Raw genomic sequence first — 14,733 nt, forward strand, 5'->3', positions numbered from 1 at the left:
CTAAAAGTACTGTAGATAAAGGTAAAAATTAGTTGAAATAGTACAATGGGACCCATGAATAGTACCAAAAACTACAGTGGGACCCATGAATAGTAGCAAAAATAAGTTGAATAATAAAATAATTTATAATTTTCATCCAAATCCAAATGCACACAATATCCAGTGGCAGCTCCAAGAATTTTTCTTAGGGTGTTCTATAAGAAACATAAATTATACAATATAATAAAAAGAGAAATTCATATATTGACAACAACAACAATAAAAAAAATACGCAAATATATAAATTTTACAATTACCTTCTACAAATTTTCATATTTTGAAATTATTACGTGATAGTCTTATTATCAATGTTACAAGCTACATCTCTTTTAATGTACACAACCAAACAATCATTCATACATTGAATATAGAACAAACTATTGAGCAAAATTTAATTTTATTACTATAAAAAAAAAACTGAGGGTGTTCTCAAATTTCTTTTGAAAGGTAGACAAATAAAAAATTTTAAATTATTATATATAAAAAACAAAAAAAAAAAAATTCAAGCCAAAGTTATCCTGAAACCACCTTCCCTTAAGGTGACACCGCCCCTGACTATATCCGATGTATGTATGTTAACTTTCCCCTCACGTGGCCCCACACGTGTGGGGACGAAAGGACCCACCTGATCTTAAGATGGCACCGCCCGTGACTATATCCGATGTATGTATGTTAACTTCCTCCTGACGTGGCCCCACACGGGTGGGGTACAGGGGATGATACCTCTTCACCAACCACCTGACTTGCGTTGACCAATGCTACATATACATCTAAAAAAATGTTTTGACAACAAACTACATTTTCGCTGCTTCTAAAACTCTCTCACGGCAACATGGCAAAGCTACCTGTGAAGTACTATGTGGTACCTCTCTCTATCTCTCTCTGTTATGTATGTGATATATATATATATATATATATTTATATATATGGGATTCTGATGAGTTGGGTTTTGGATACAGGTGGACGCGTTCACTGGCTCAGCTTTCAAGGGAAACCCAGCAGCGGTATGTTTATTAGAGGAAGAGAGAGATGAGAAATGGTTGCAAGCTGTGGCAGCTGAGTTCAACATCCCCGAGACTTGTTACTTGATTCGGCTATCTGGGTCCGACTCTCTTGACTCGTCCAATCCCAGGTTCCGTCTCAGATGGTTCACTCCTGTTGCTGAGGTCTCACTTCTTAATTTCACTTCCACTGTTAAAAAAACCAGAATTTTAAAAATGTTTCAAAGTGCTACCTTTTGAATTTTAATATTTGCCTTTGTGGGTGTTCTTAGTTCATCTTATTATATTTTAATTTTAGATCATTAGAATAATAGTTAAAATTTTTAAATTGGGTGCTTCCTATTAGCTATTAGATCATGTACTAGTTGATCATGTTTTACAATTGGAAAATGGTTATGATATTGACGTGCGAATGAATGAGATAGTTGCGTTTCGATTCTTTATAATCTTTCTTAATTTTTTTTCTTATTCCAACATTGTATTTAGAGCTATGTCTTGCCATTTCTAACAATGAGTTTGAGTTAAGATTGTTTATCACTTAAATTTCATACAAGTATTAATTACTTTTAAATGTACTTAAGATTTCTTATTTTCTTTCAAAATTGAACATCTTGCCATTATTTATTTACTTGTAAGTCTTTTAGCATTGAATTATTGATCAAATGAGTAATTGATACCTGGCCTTTTGCAGGTTAAGATATGTGGTCATGCTACATTAGCTACTGCACATACACTCTTCACTTCTAGTTTGTTGAATTGTGATGTCATTGAGTTTGTCACAAAATCGGGAACATTAACTGCTAGAAAGGTTGCAGATATACAAACAATTGATGGTTCGAATATTCAGAATCATGAGTCACAAGAGAGTTTTCTTATTGAATTGGATTTTCCTACCATCCCAATGATTGATTTCAACTCTGCTGAGTTTTCACCCATTTCCAAAGCCCTGAATGGTGTCTCTATGATTGATATAAAGAGAACAGCAACTGAAGATGATCTCATTGTAATGTGTACTAACATTTTCTCTTTGATTTAATTTTTCTTTCATACTTAACTTTCAAAGTTCAAAACTATAGTAGTTATATATGCATTGAAAAATCTTTGATAAAATATACTTAAAATGAATGATATGAACTAACTTGTGTATGATTTGTTGACCTATTGGAATCATGGCTCGTTCTTATTTGTAGCCATAATTGTTGGGTTAGATGTATAATAGGTTGTAGTATGTCTATTAAATGTTGTGTGTCTAGGTTTAGAGACAAAATAGAGAATTATTCAATCCATTAAGAGAGAAGTAAAGGCAAGAATTGAGGCTAGAGGAGGCTATATGAATTCCATTCTGAATAGAGCTTTATGTAGTAAATGGGGAATTTCTCTATGTGTTCTAGTGTCCCCATGGTCTAAGTGATAGTTAAAGTGAATGGCTGAAGGTTTGTAATGTGTTGTCTAGTTGGTTTTTCTCATTTTCTGTTTGGAGTTGATGTTTAAGCATTTGTATTTTGTAAGCTTATTCTACTCCTGTGGTAGCAGCCCTTTAGCTGCAAGTTTCAGTTGTATTGAAAATTTCTATTTATTTCAATAATATATCTAATTCATCAAACCCTAACTAGTCTATAGAGAATTCATAATTGATTCCATAACTTTGGAACTAGCACTTGGTTGTTTCATTCATTGAAAAGCTTATCATTTTTTGCAGGTAATACTGTCATCTGGAGAAACTGTCGTAGAACTTCAGCCACAGTTTGATTTGATATCTAAATGTCCTGGAAGGGGGATAATTATTTCAGGGCTTGCTCCCCTAGATTCTGGATTTGACTATTACTATCGATTCTTTTGCCCAAAACTTCGGATCAATGAGGTAAAATATGTTTGGCATTTGGTCTCAAACAATGTAATGTTATTCAAGAACTTGATATATTATCAATCTCTGTTTGGTCTCTTTATTGCATTAATAACATGTATCTGATTATGTTAGAATGAACATTGAACATCTCTGTATACATGATTCAACAAGTCATGAGGGACTTTTAAGGTTGACACAGTTTAATGCACTTATTAGAGCCCGCATAATGAATTGATTAATATTATTCGATTGCAAAAAACAAACAAATGAGAGATGTTATCAGACCTAAGTAATACCCTTTACTTAATACGGCTTTTGTGTTGAATAGAATGTTATCAGACCTAAGTAATACCCTTTACTCAAAACAAATTTCGCCATGTTAAAGGATGCTTCTTCATGTGTTGAATAGCTGGGTAATTCTTGAATCTAATTTTTTTGTAATGTCTTTGTACCTTGGATGATGCTAGAATGCAGAAATAAAATGAGAAAAAAGAACCTCCCCTTCTTGTTATTGTCTAGAATTGAAATGAAATTAGTGCAATTTCCTCTTACCTGTTTCGCTTCATTTCAGGATCATGTTTGTGGGAGTGCAAATTGTGCCTTAGCATTGTACTGGAGCAAAAGGCTAGGGAAGTGTGATCTTGTTGCATATGCGGTATTCTTGCCTATCTTTAGTGCATGCAAACTCATCGTTGTAGTTGTTGTCTTCATCATATTAAAAGATAGTAGTGATGAATTGATAATTTAATGACATTTCCCTTAGTTGGAATTCAAAACATCTGCATAATAAAGTTATATAACTTGCCTTTCAGGATCCTGTTACTGGGAGTGCACATTGTGCACTAGCACCATACTGGAGCAAAAAGCTTGGGAAGTGTGATCTTGTTGCGTATCAGGTATTTTCACCATGTGTATTGCAAACTCATAATTGTATTTTTGTCTTTGTCATATTAATTTACAATGTTTACTCTGTTCAGGCATCACCTAGAAGTGGAGTACTAAACATTCATCTAGACGAACAAAACCAGAGAGTGCTAATGCGAGGAAAATCTGTTACTATCATGGAAGGTTCTCTTTTAGTTTAGAAATTTGAAGTTAGAACTCCATATTGCATGTATTTTACAATTGAAATAAATGACTATTACTGGGTGGAAGAATCCCCAGGAGCTAGAGTTTTTAAATTCTATAGCTGCAAGGTGATATTTTTTTCCCTTTAAGAGAAACTTTCAATAACTTTTCCGCATAACAATGTTTGTCAAGGCAAGTTTTCAAATACAGCTTCATTTTTCTCTATAACTAGTTTTGAAGCACGTGCAAGGGCACGTGTTAGCTAGAAAAAATATTACAATGAAATAGAATTTATTTATAATTATTGAATTATTGAATTGCTTAGAAATTATACTATTAAATGTTTCAAAATATTCAGATATATTGTCAAATCTATGGTTACCTTCAATAAAATCTATGGTTACCTTCAACATACACCAATACTTCAGCCCGGTCCCCATCACTTTTCTTCCAAATGCTATTTTTTCTATTTTCCTGTGAAAGATCACATACATAAAAAATGTGGTATTTGTTATATTAAGTAGATAATATAATTTTTTATGTTATTTATGTCAAAATCTAAGTACATGACCTTTTTTTTTTTATATAAATTAACTATAATAATAACATAGCTCATATTGAACTTTAAAAAAAAATGCTTCAATATCACAAGTGTAGTTTATAAAGATGAGTATATATTGTGTACAAAAAGAGGTCTAAAAGAACGAATTTATCCATATCTACAAATTTGATATCCGTATCTACACATTTGATCCACAAAAGGGAACACAAATTGGTACATAATTGAGTAAACAATTATGTCTCTAATTATGTCTCTATCTGTCTTCCATGATCCTCAAAATTTTGCTTTTTCTGACCTCCAATGAAGTTCTCACACACGTACACATATTAATTTACTTGTCACAGCAGCTTATATTCATTCACTTTCATTTGGCAAATCAAAGATGGAAACAATATTAAATCTATTGTGTGTTTCTCCACGAATGTCATAGCTTGCAAATTTGAGATGAATAATGAACTCTAGGTTGGAAGTAAGTGTTGCAATGTTTTCTAAATTTTGTACTCTATCCTACCATTAGAGCAATAATGTGAGAAAAAGACTAAAAAGCCCTCACTTTTTCTCTAGCTAACATGTACTTAAGAGTGGAGATGGTAATTTAGCTAAAAAGCCAACACAGCTGGCTGCACTATAAAGTTGAAATGGATGGCAGCTAAGGTTGTCAAAATTGGGATCTTACGTAGGATCATGAGAGGTAGGTGAGATCGTGGATCATAGGATCGGATCGTAAATCATAAGATCCTATATATTTTCATATTTAAAGTAAAAAATACATTGATAATGACTTTGTATGTTGAATAATCACGTAAATTGTGAATTTATCCATAAAAAAACAAAGATTTGCATTATATGATGTAATTTGCATGTTTTACATCGCTACGTCTATACTAATGAAACAAATATATTTACGTTTTGAATTTTTTTTTTTTTTTCCAATTTCATGGTGAATTTTTTTTTTCCCGTTGAGAATATGAAGACAAAGTTTCGCATCATTTCACATTCTAAATAACGTGAGACTATATATCTTTAAATTTATAAATTTAATCCAAAATCATGAAATGGATAATAAGATCCTTTTCCTGGTTCAATACTCAAAGGTGATGTAATGGATAGAAACAAAATTTTGTGTTTCAAGTTAGCAAAGGATCCAAAGCCTAATTCACTCCTCTCTTTTTTCTTTTTCTTTTTCTCACTTCAAAAGTCAAAATATTAATAAAAGTTGAAGTAAAACCTAAGATAAGAGCATCAGCTTTCATTAACACCAACTCTTCTTTGTCCACCAATTGCACAAACCTCAACAATGGATCCCCCACCTCTTCCGCCTCTCCCCACCACCACCACCACCACCAATACCACTTCCAATGCCAATGCCAATGCCACCGCAATCCAGCTCAACTACCCTGACTCAGTAGACTCCTCTCCCCGCTCCCGTGGCAACGCCGAAACATGGGTTGATGAGCATCTACCACATCTCCCAAATGCCAAGCTCCGCTTCATGTGCAGCTATGGTGGCCACATCATCCCCCGTCCCCATGACAAGTCCCTCTGCTATATCGGCGGCGAGACTCGTATCGTGGTGGTCGACCGCCATTCCTCCCTCTCCGACCTCTGCTCCCGCCTCTCCCGCATCCTCCTTGATGGTCGTCCCTTCACTCTCAAGTACCAGCTCCCAAACGAAGAACTTGACTCACTCATTTCTGTCACCACTGATGAAGATCTTGACAACATGATCGAAGAGTATGACCGTACAACCTCTGTCTCTCCTTTCAAACCTTCACGTCTGCGTTTGTTTCTCTTCCTCTCAAAGCCTGAGACTGTTGCTTCCATGGGGTCACTCCTCAACGATGCTAAGTCCGAGACATGGTTTGTTGATGCACTTAACAATGCTGGGATACTCCCTAGAGGTCTATCTGATTCGGCTACCATGGACTGTGTTTTACATCTTGATGGGATTCGAGGTAGTGACTCTTGCAATGATGTGGAGGCCGAGGCTGAGATTGATACTAATACGAACAATAATAAGCAGGTGAAGAGTAATGTTCATGATTTGCACTCCATGCCTGACTCATCTACGGTGGAGAATACTTCATCATATGGATCGACTTCTTCGTCTCCTTCAATGTCTAACTTGCCTCCTATTCGTGTTCGTGTTGAGGATCAGAAGGTTGGGATGGAAGAACAGTTTGCACAGGTTACTTTTGCGCCAACTGGGTTGAAGCAAGATGATGGGTTTGGCCTTTTGAATGCTCCTGTTCCTCCACTTCCTACAGCTGTGGCTGCTGCAAGTACTACTGCGGCATCAACTGCAGCTGTTCATCCTATGGTTGTTCGTAATGAGACTGTCAATCGGGTTTTCTCCGATGATGAAAAATCAGATCATGGGGTGCCAGTTGGGTTTCGAAAGCCTCCATTGCCGCTGCAGACAGCGCATTTGAAGGCTGGTATTGGAGGTCATGGTTTGCCTTCACCGGATTCGGTAGCCAGGTATTGTCTATTACAATTTCAATTAACTTTTTCCCTGGATTTTGTTTAGTTCTTGTATTGATCCATGTATTTCAATGATAGTCAATATGGGAACAAACAAATGTATTGGGGTTACTTGAAAACTTTATGTTTTGTTCACTGTGGAGTTTATTTATTTGATGTTAGGAGCTAAATGATAATTTTCATTCAACATAGGGGAAGATTGGAAATTAATCAATTCCTTATTACTGTTGAAAATAATTATCAAATGTTGAAATGGTTATTTTGATTGTTTTGACCATCCAGTGATGGTAGCATTACATCTGCAAGCTCCGTCTCAATACCTGTGTACTATCAAGACCAAGTTCATGTTGTCCCTAGAGACAACAGAGGTCCTAATAGCCCAGATACAAAAAGTGACATTCCAGATTCAAGTTCTCAAGCCCAACTGCAACATATTCAGGATCCTAGCTACATATCCCAATTGGATCAGCACCAGCAGCAACAACAATTTGTTCATGCTAGCAGCACGCATTATATGCCTCACCCTGCCACAAGTCCAGTGCCAATGTCATCATACTATCCAGTGTACGCTTCGCCGTCACAGCAGCAACTTCATCATCCAATCGATCAGCAATATCAAATGTATGTAATGTCCGTTTCGCAGGCACAACCATACAACATGTCTATGCAATCTAACATGGCTGACACTAGCCGCCCACTGTCGCCTCCGAATCCGGCAGCTTACAAGGATGCAATTCCACCCATCTACACCACAAAGACAACTACAACTGCTAAGCCAGAAATGGCTGCTAGTGGATACAGAACATTAGTGACACCAACTCAGCAATTGGTTCAAGTCCCATTTAACCAATTTCAGCAACAATATGTGGGGTATCCTCAGATGCACCATCCATCTCAGTCCATAGCTGTTGCTTCATCTGCTAATCCTAATTATGGTTTCGAATACACCAATCCTCCAAATGACCAAGTGTATTACACTCATCAAGCTGCGCCACTACCTCCTCAATACAAAACCATGACAGCAGCGGCAGCAGCTATAGCATTATCAGATGCTTCCAAACAGCTGCCAACAGACTCACAGCAGCAGAACAGAACGTCACAGCCACTCTAATTCAATTAGGCAAATATAAACAATTTTGAGTGTGGTAGATTTTGGGTTGGACTTTGGTTTCCTTCTTTCATTCAAGGGTACAAATATACTTTCTGTTTCTCATATGTGATGGACAACAAGGGACTGAGTCATCTTCATTTTTCTGTGCTGCCATTTCCATGGAAAAATTTAAAATTGATGGTGGTTGAAGCATCAGATCATAAGGTAAAAATCTACTTTATTTTAGTTTGTTCAATCTATGTATCTCAATAAGTTATATTGAACTAATACAATAAGGGGCTGGCTTTAATTGAAGTTGATAAGGTGCTTGTTAATTATGTGCCTCTATTTTATTTAATTTTATCGTTTTAAGATTGTATTTTGTTTTTAATAAGAAATTGGGTAAACGGATAAGGATGATATAAATAGTTAGATTAGTCTTTCAATAAATCTTATTTACTTGTAATTTTCTTTTTAATTTGAAACTTATGCTTATCTTGTAATGCCAGCTTTATAGAATTAGTTAGCTGGTAGTTTAGACAGGTGTTAGTTGATATTTTTGGTTGTTAGTTTGTTAGACTTTACCCGTGCCTCTGTTCTTCCTATATAAGAACCAGAGGTTACTATTTATCTGTACACGAATTCATTCAGATACAAACTTTCTCTTTTTTTTACTCTCTCAGTTCCTCCATTGTTGAAGTTTGTGTGCATGAATTCTAACATGAGGAGAGAGAAAAGTTTAATAAAACAAGAATAAATATTTTTAGCAAATATTTATGATGGTGCTGTAGCAAATGTCAAAATTATTTGGCATTTGGAACATTTGATGTTTGTGTTTGGTGTTTGGTGTGTCAAATGCAAAAAATTTAGCATTCGGCATACATGATGCCAATGCTCTAACAAAATTTACTTTGCACTTGAATAAATAGAATACATGGATTATTAATTTAACAAGTTTACAATTTTTCCTACCACCAATTAATTACATGCTTGTCAATCTTAAACTTTATGTATCGTTGCAGCAAATTGAATTAACATCATTTGAAACAATAAGAGCATACATAATTACATATCCAAATATCCTATATAACAGCAAGTAACAATAAGATTATTTAATACCAAAGAACAGTTTACCAAAAAAAAAATACCAAAGAACAAATCCTGAGAATGAAATTGAAAGTTCAATGGTAGTCATAACTCTAAATTATGTTACACCACTTGTTATTTCTTTATTGGATTCGAATTTTAACAAATCCATCGTTGGATTAAATTCTATTTCTATACTCTACATGCTTGCAAAATTTCAATTTTAAGATGATCAGAAATCAATAACTATGTTATCAATCATGTGTTTAAATCTTAAGTTTTTGCATTTAAAATTGTGCGTAAAATATGGGCTTCTAGATCAAATGGTAAATGACATTTCATTGACGCGAAACTTAGTGTACTTGTTAAGAACATAGTGAACATATAATTTAACACTTGGATTTTTTAAAAATTAATCCAATAAAAAGTTATTAGGTGGTGTAACATTACTTAAAGTTATACCATATATGTATGTGTGTATGTATATGTGTGTGTGTGTGCGCGCGTGTGTATGTTTGAGATTTAGATATAGACTGCAAATTGAAGTTTTAGATGCCTTTACAGTTTCAGATGCCACAAGCTCAACAACTTTTATTCTTTTTTGACAATGAGGGTAGAAAAATAGTGCACAAATCTGTGCATGATTTATTTGCTCTTAATCTTAGTGATTTAAGATCATTGAGAAAGCAAAATCTCAACTTTTTTGTCAGATATCTCAAAACAAAACAATGAACACAATATGATCTCATTAACTTTTTTGTGATCATTACTACATATAGACCACTTTTTCAATTTCATTGTTCCTTCTTGATCTCTCCCCAAATGATCTAAATTCTCCTCTCCTTGGTATTCTTTTATAACAATTAAACCTTTAATTAATCATACGGACCAATTGCTTTCATTAATAGGAATTATATTAATGTTCATCACAATGCTAGACCCTTATGTTACATTAAAATTCTACCTCGAAAAAGAAAAGGTGTGTATAGCTAGATTCTTGACTTATTTCCTATTAGGGCTGTCCAACCCATCCGCCCAAACCGCCCAACCCACCCGAGCTTGACCTGTTGCCACCCGATCCAACGTCTTCGGCGGTCAGACGCGGGTCCGAACTCTCTAACCCGACCCCATGCAGGTCGATTGCTGGTTTTACCTTTCAAAACCTGTAACACCCGACCTGAACTGAAATAATCATCCTCTTCGGCGAAATATTATGAATTTTAGACCAAATTCGGCGAGATCCTTCGAGATCCGATGACATTTTGGTGTTCCTCCGCTCCGATCCGGCCATCCTTGGTCTTCCTTCACTCAAATCCAGTGTTCCTCAACTCCGATTAGGCCACCCTTGGTCTTCCTTCGCTCAAATCCGATGTTATTTGCTCAGATTCACTCAAATCCGGCCAAGTTCTACTCTCCTCCTTCGTTTAGATTTGCTTAAATCCGACGGTATTGGGTTAGATCTGACTTAGATCAACACAAATCTGGCTATTCTTGGTTAGATTGGGCTCCGATCTACTTAAATCTAGTGATAACCGTTAGATCTGGTCGGTCGTCAACTCAGATCGACAAAGATGATCTTCTCCTTCGCTCACTGTTGCTTATCATGGGACTCGACCGACCTGACTGATCGCTCCCGTGAGCCCAGCCGACTCAACTTGTGATGGTCGCCGGTCGGTTGAGGGTCTGTTTTTGTTCCACCTGACATGAGCGGGTCGAGTCCGGGTTGGGCACCAACCCGACCCAGCCCGACCCGTGGACACCCCTATTTGCTACGACAGAAAAATTTTCAAAGCTGTAAAGCAAATCAGTAGCCATTAATATCTGGAAAAGGGAAATCATAGAATAGGCTTTGGCAAACTATTCTCTCTAAATATAGGTAAAAGAATGGGTTAATAATACAAAATCATTAGTGTTGCTTTTGTCAAGCTCTTACTTTGGCTTATGTTATCTGACTAGTAGGTGGCATAAACCAATGCTCAGATACATTGAGAGTAAAAAAGGGGGAGAACTGGACATGTTCCTTTAACAATTGTTCAATCTAAACTTTCATTAATACAGTTAAGTGTGAAACTGATTATGTGAATAATTATGTTCTAAATAGATCCTATATGCCAAATATTCAACCTTAAATATATAGTTCCAAATTGCGATGACCAAAATATCTGTATTTTATTGTTTAATTAGCAAGAGGTTTCAAGTTTCAACAAAAAGTAATTTGATTGGAAAATTGTAGCCATCGGAGTTCTCTTCTCTGTACTCAAATGAGTGAGATTTGGTGATGTGATCATTTGATTTGTCTAAACTAAAACTCCAGCTTTCTCTTTTATTTGTAAGCATATTAATGTGGATCTGCACATTGTTATCCTATAGATGGATATGGTAGTTAAAGGTAAATTCCCCATACGCAAAAACTTTGATTGAAGCCGCACAAAAAATTTTAGATAACAAAAAAATAAGAGCAACATTTCAATGGAACAAAGGAAGGATGCCTAGTAAGTAATCAAGGCAAGAAATTTTGTAAATTTTGGTGTTTGTGATAGTTACAAATCTAAAATTAAATAGAGAGTATAGAGGAAAAGAGAACACATAAATGACATAGTGTTGATACCCGTTTTTTCACCTATCATGGGCCCAACAAGAGGACTCCAAAATCCTAGTAAAAAGCAAGGCTTAAGGGCCTAGCAAGAAAGTTGAGGGCAAGAAAAATCAATGAGTCAAGCCCAAAGGCCCAAGATGAACAAGAGAATATAAAAGCCTAAGAGAGAGAAATGTAAGAGAAAGCAATATGCAACAGAATGCCCTAGAATTGGGTAATAAGTCAGACCTAAGGATGGCCCACAATCCCTTGAATGGGGAACGGAGCAAGAAGGGTGACCTCTATAAGGGGCATCTTTCAAGAAGGGTAAACTTGGGCAAACATAGCCCAAAAATCATGAGGAGAGGACAAACGAAATACGTCTTTTGTAGGATGACCTAAGCAAATTGGGCCTAAAACCCTTTTTGATCCAGTAGAGAATATTTGGCCCATAAAGATCCAATTCCCTCTGTATAAAAGATAAGAATCACCCCTTGTTTTTAACAAAGAAGGCATGACAAAAACAAAAAAAAAAACAAAAAAACAAAAAAAAAAAGAAGAAGAAAGAGAAAGAGAGGTACACGCAAAAAGAAAAAATATATGAAACAAAGTAACACCAAGAACCAGGACATGTGAGCAAGAAAGACAAGGGTCTTACCCTTCTACATCCTTGACCACGCAAGAAGGGTAGAACATATTGCCATGGTTTTAAATACCAGATTGGACCGACCGATTCGACTGGTTCAACCGGGAACCAAGTACCGAGTACCAATTTGGTCTGGTAAAAATGGTCAAAACAAGTAAAAATTAGGAACTGGAGGCAATTGGTTTTGCCCCCGGTCCAATTTTTAAAACCATGCCTATTACTGACGAAGCTTAGGAGAAGTAATTAGGTAAAGAGGGGGAAAGACCTTAGTTTGGCATCTTGCCAAGGCTCCATTCTAAAGATGCTTTTCTGAATAAGCATCTTTGCCATAAAAGGAAGGGCTAATAGGAGTCGTTTAGTGCACATTTAGGAGTCCAAACAAAGAGCATTAATTGCCCTTTACTGTTTTAGGAGGAAACAATTAGGCGGTCTCATGGCAAACTAGGATCTACCCAAAAAATAGGAAGACCACCAACTCTGAAGCAAACAAAGGCATCTTGACTAAGTTGAACAGCCAATAAGAAATGTGGGTGGTGGAGCCTTATTGTACAAGTTTGATTAGGGGGAAGAGGGAAAGAGGGGGCAAAATAGGGAGAATGGTTTTTCAAATTTGTGTATAAAAAGGGGGATAGGACTATGAACAGGTAGATGGAAATCAAGGTAGTTTAATTGGAGAAATGAAAAAAAAAAAAAAAAAAAAAAAAAAAAAAAAAAAAAAAAAAAAAAAGCCACCCACACATGGTTTGATCATATGGTCTAGGTCAAAGAAGGAAAGTTCTTGATGGCTACATTTTTACTATACTGAATTACATATTGAATGTTCAAAAAGTGTATAAACCACTATGAACGTTTAGACCCCCAATTTACAAATTACCAATTCAAGTTTTATATCAAACAATGTATGGGCGGAAAATGATTATAAGCTTATACCAGAATTGATAAACAATCTAAGCCAAATAAAATCATATCCACAGCAGAAATTAAATGGCAAAGACTAAAGGAAGAGAGATGCAAACACAAGGACAACACAACGATATGTTATCGAAAAGGAAACTGAAACCCTTGGCGTAAAACCTCTCCGCCGCCCTTCAAGTAGTCAATAATTCACTAAATAATGAAGTTGGGATACATGAACAGCAAAAGACTTTCCAAGCCTAATCTACCTAGTGTACCTAAGCCTTCCAAGCTTCTTGCTCCAATGAGGTTGCGTCGAACCTTTGTCTTCTTTAGCTTACCGGATTCCACTATAACCTATAGCATCCACCAATGACCATTGGTCCCTTTCTAATTGCTTCCCAAAGCACTGAATAGCCTTCTTACAGATGTGGGTATGGTGAGAAAAGGATTTGGGTAAGAACCTCTCAAGAATGTAACAATGGAGAGGATGAGAGTAGAGGAATTTGAAGGGTCTCTATATAAAGATTGTGGATGAATCAATCTTGTTTTTCTCTAGGGTTTCTCTCTCAGAATTTTCTCTAGAATCTCTCTACATTTCGTGGTATAAGAGCTATTTATACTAGGGTAAGAGAGGAAAGTGAAGAGTCAGTTTCTTTTTCAAAACAGGGTTGGTTGGCGGCTTGGCCTCGCGACTTGACTAAGTCGCGAGTTCAAGTCGTGAGATAACAAAACGGTCAAGCTGGACTTTTTGTCTTGTAGTGTCCTAGTTGGCGTGACTGTTCATCTTCTCTGCATGCTTTACTCGTATGCTGCAGTTGGCGGCTTGCTAGTTGCGAGTCCCAGCCACGAGTCTCTGCATCCTTGCACAATCTTGAGCGTTTCTTCACACTCTCTCACTCACTACTCTTACATGATTCCCACCTAAATACAGGGTTACTAATTGTTAAATTACAAGCAAATTTGGCACGGAATAAAGCCAACACAATGGTTGATTAAATTCAACCTTACACATATTACAATGAACTCAATGTGAGATATTTATAGGATATTAAACCAAATATTAACCACAAATTAAGTCATAGTTAATAAGCTTGTAGTACAAGCAGAATACTTTGCTTGTATGCCAAGAGCCTTTAATCTCAATTGACATATCTTGGTTTGTCAAAGAGAGACATCCTGAATTCAAATCCTACCTCTCCCATTGTAAATATTCAACTAAAAAGAAATAACTACTTTGCTTGTGCACCAAGTATTGGGCTTGGATTTTGACTAGGATTATGCTTCTCTCTTCCTTTATACTATCTATCTTCGACACCCCCTTCAAATTCAATGTGAGAGTTTAAAGAGAACTAGAATTTGTAGAGAAAGTTTGTGAAGATGAAGATGCCTTGAATATGCCTTGAATATGACCATAAATTCCCTAAATGGATGGAGAATGG

General features: G+C 36.1%; 2 protein-coding genes across 2 annotated transcripts; both read left to right on the plus strand.

Annotated features, from left to right (window-relative positions):
• Positions 1-772: 772 nt before the first annotated feature.
• On the plus strand, positions 773-4,182 carry LOC111988533 (uncharacterized). Its single transcript, XM_065766086.1, has 6 exons — positions 773-901; positions 999-1,205; positions 1,732-2,043; positions 2,740-2,901; positions 3,699-3,782; positions 3,864-4,182. Exons 1-6 carry the CDS (start codon positions 872-874, stop codon positions 3,969-3,971), a joined length of 903 nt encoding a protein of 300 aa, XP_065622158.1. The 5' UTR covers positions 773-871; the 3' UTR covers positions 3,972-4,182.
• A 1,341-nt stretch (positions 4,183-5,523) lies between these two features.
• Positions 5,524-8,425, plus strand: LOC111985925 (RAF-like serine/threonine-protein kinase PRAF). The gene is made up of 2 exons (XM_024017596.2): positions 5,524-6,997; positions 7,283-8,425. Exons 1-2 carry the CDS (start codon positions 5,814-5,816, stop codon positions 8,109-8,111), a joined length of 2,013 nt encoding a protein of 670 aa, XP_023873364.1. The 5' UTR covers positions 5,524-5,813; the 3' UTR covers positions 8,112-8,425.
• The last annotated feature ends 6,308 nt before the right edge of the window (positions 8,426-14,733 follow it).

This window comes from Quercus suber, unplaced genomic scaffold, assembly GCF_002906115.3.
Source record: "Quercus suber isolate HL8 unplaced genomic scaffold, Cork oak 2.0 scaffold_679, whole genome shotgun sequence".
NCBI classification, from domain to species: domain Eukaryota; kingdom Viridiplantae; phylum Streptophyta; class Magnoliopsida; order Fagales; family Fagaceae; genus Quercus; species Quercus suber.

Bases quoted from the DNA above. Each gene is read 5' to 3' on its own strand.
- LOC111988533 (XM_065766086.1), top strand. From the start codon at position 872: ATGGCAAAGCTACCTGTGAAGTACTATGTG. The intron at 902-998 runs GTACCTCTCTCT...TTTTGGATACAG, and splicing joins TACCTGTGAAGTACTATGTG to GTGGACGCGTTCACTGGCTC. The intron at 2,902-3,698 runs GTAAAATATGTT...CTTGCCTTTCAG, and splicing joins CAAAACTTCGGATCAATGAG to GATCCTGTTACTGGGAGTGC.
- LOC111985925 (XM_024017596.2), top strand. From the start codon at position 5,814: ATGGATCCCCCACCTCTTCCGCCTCTCCCCACCACCACCACCACCACC. The intron at 6,998-7,282 runs GTATTGTCTATT...TTGACCATCCAG, and splicing joins TCACCGGATTCGGTAGCCAG to TGATGGTAGCATTACATCTG.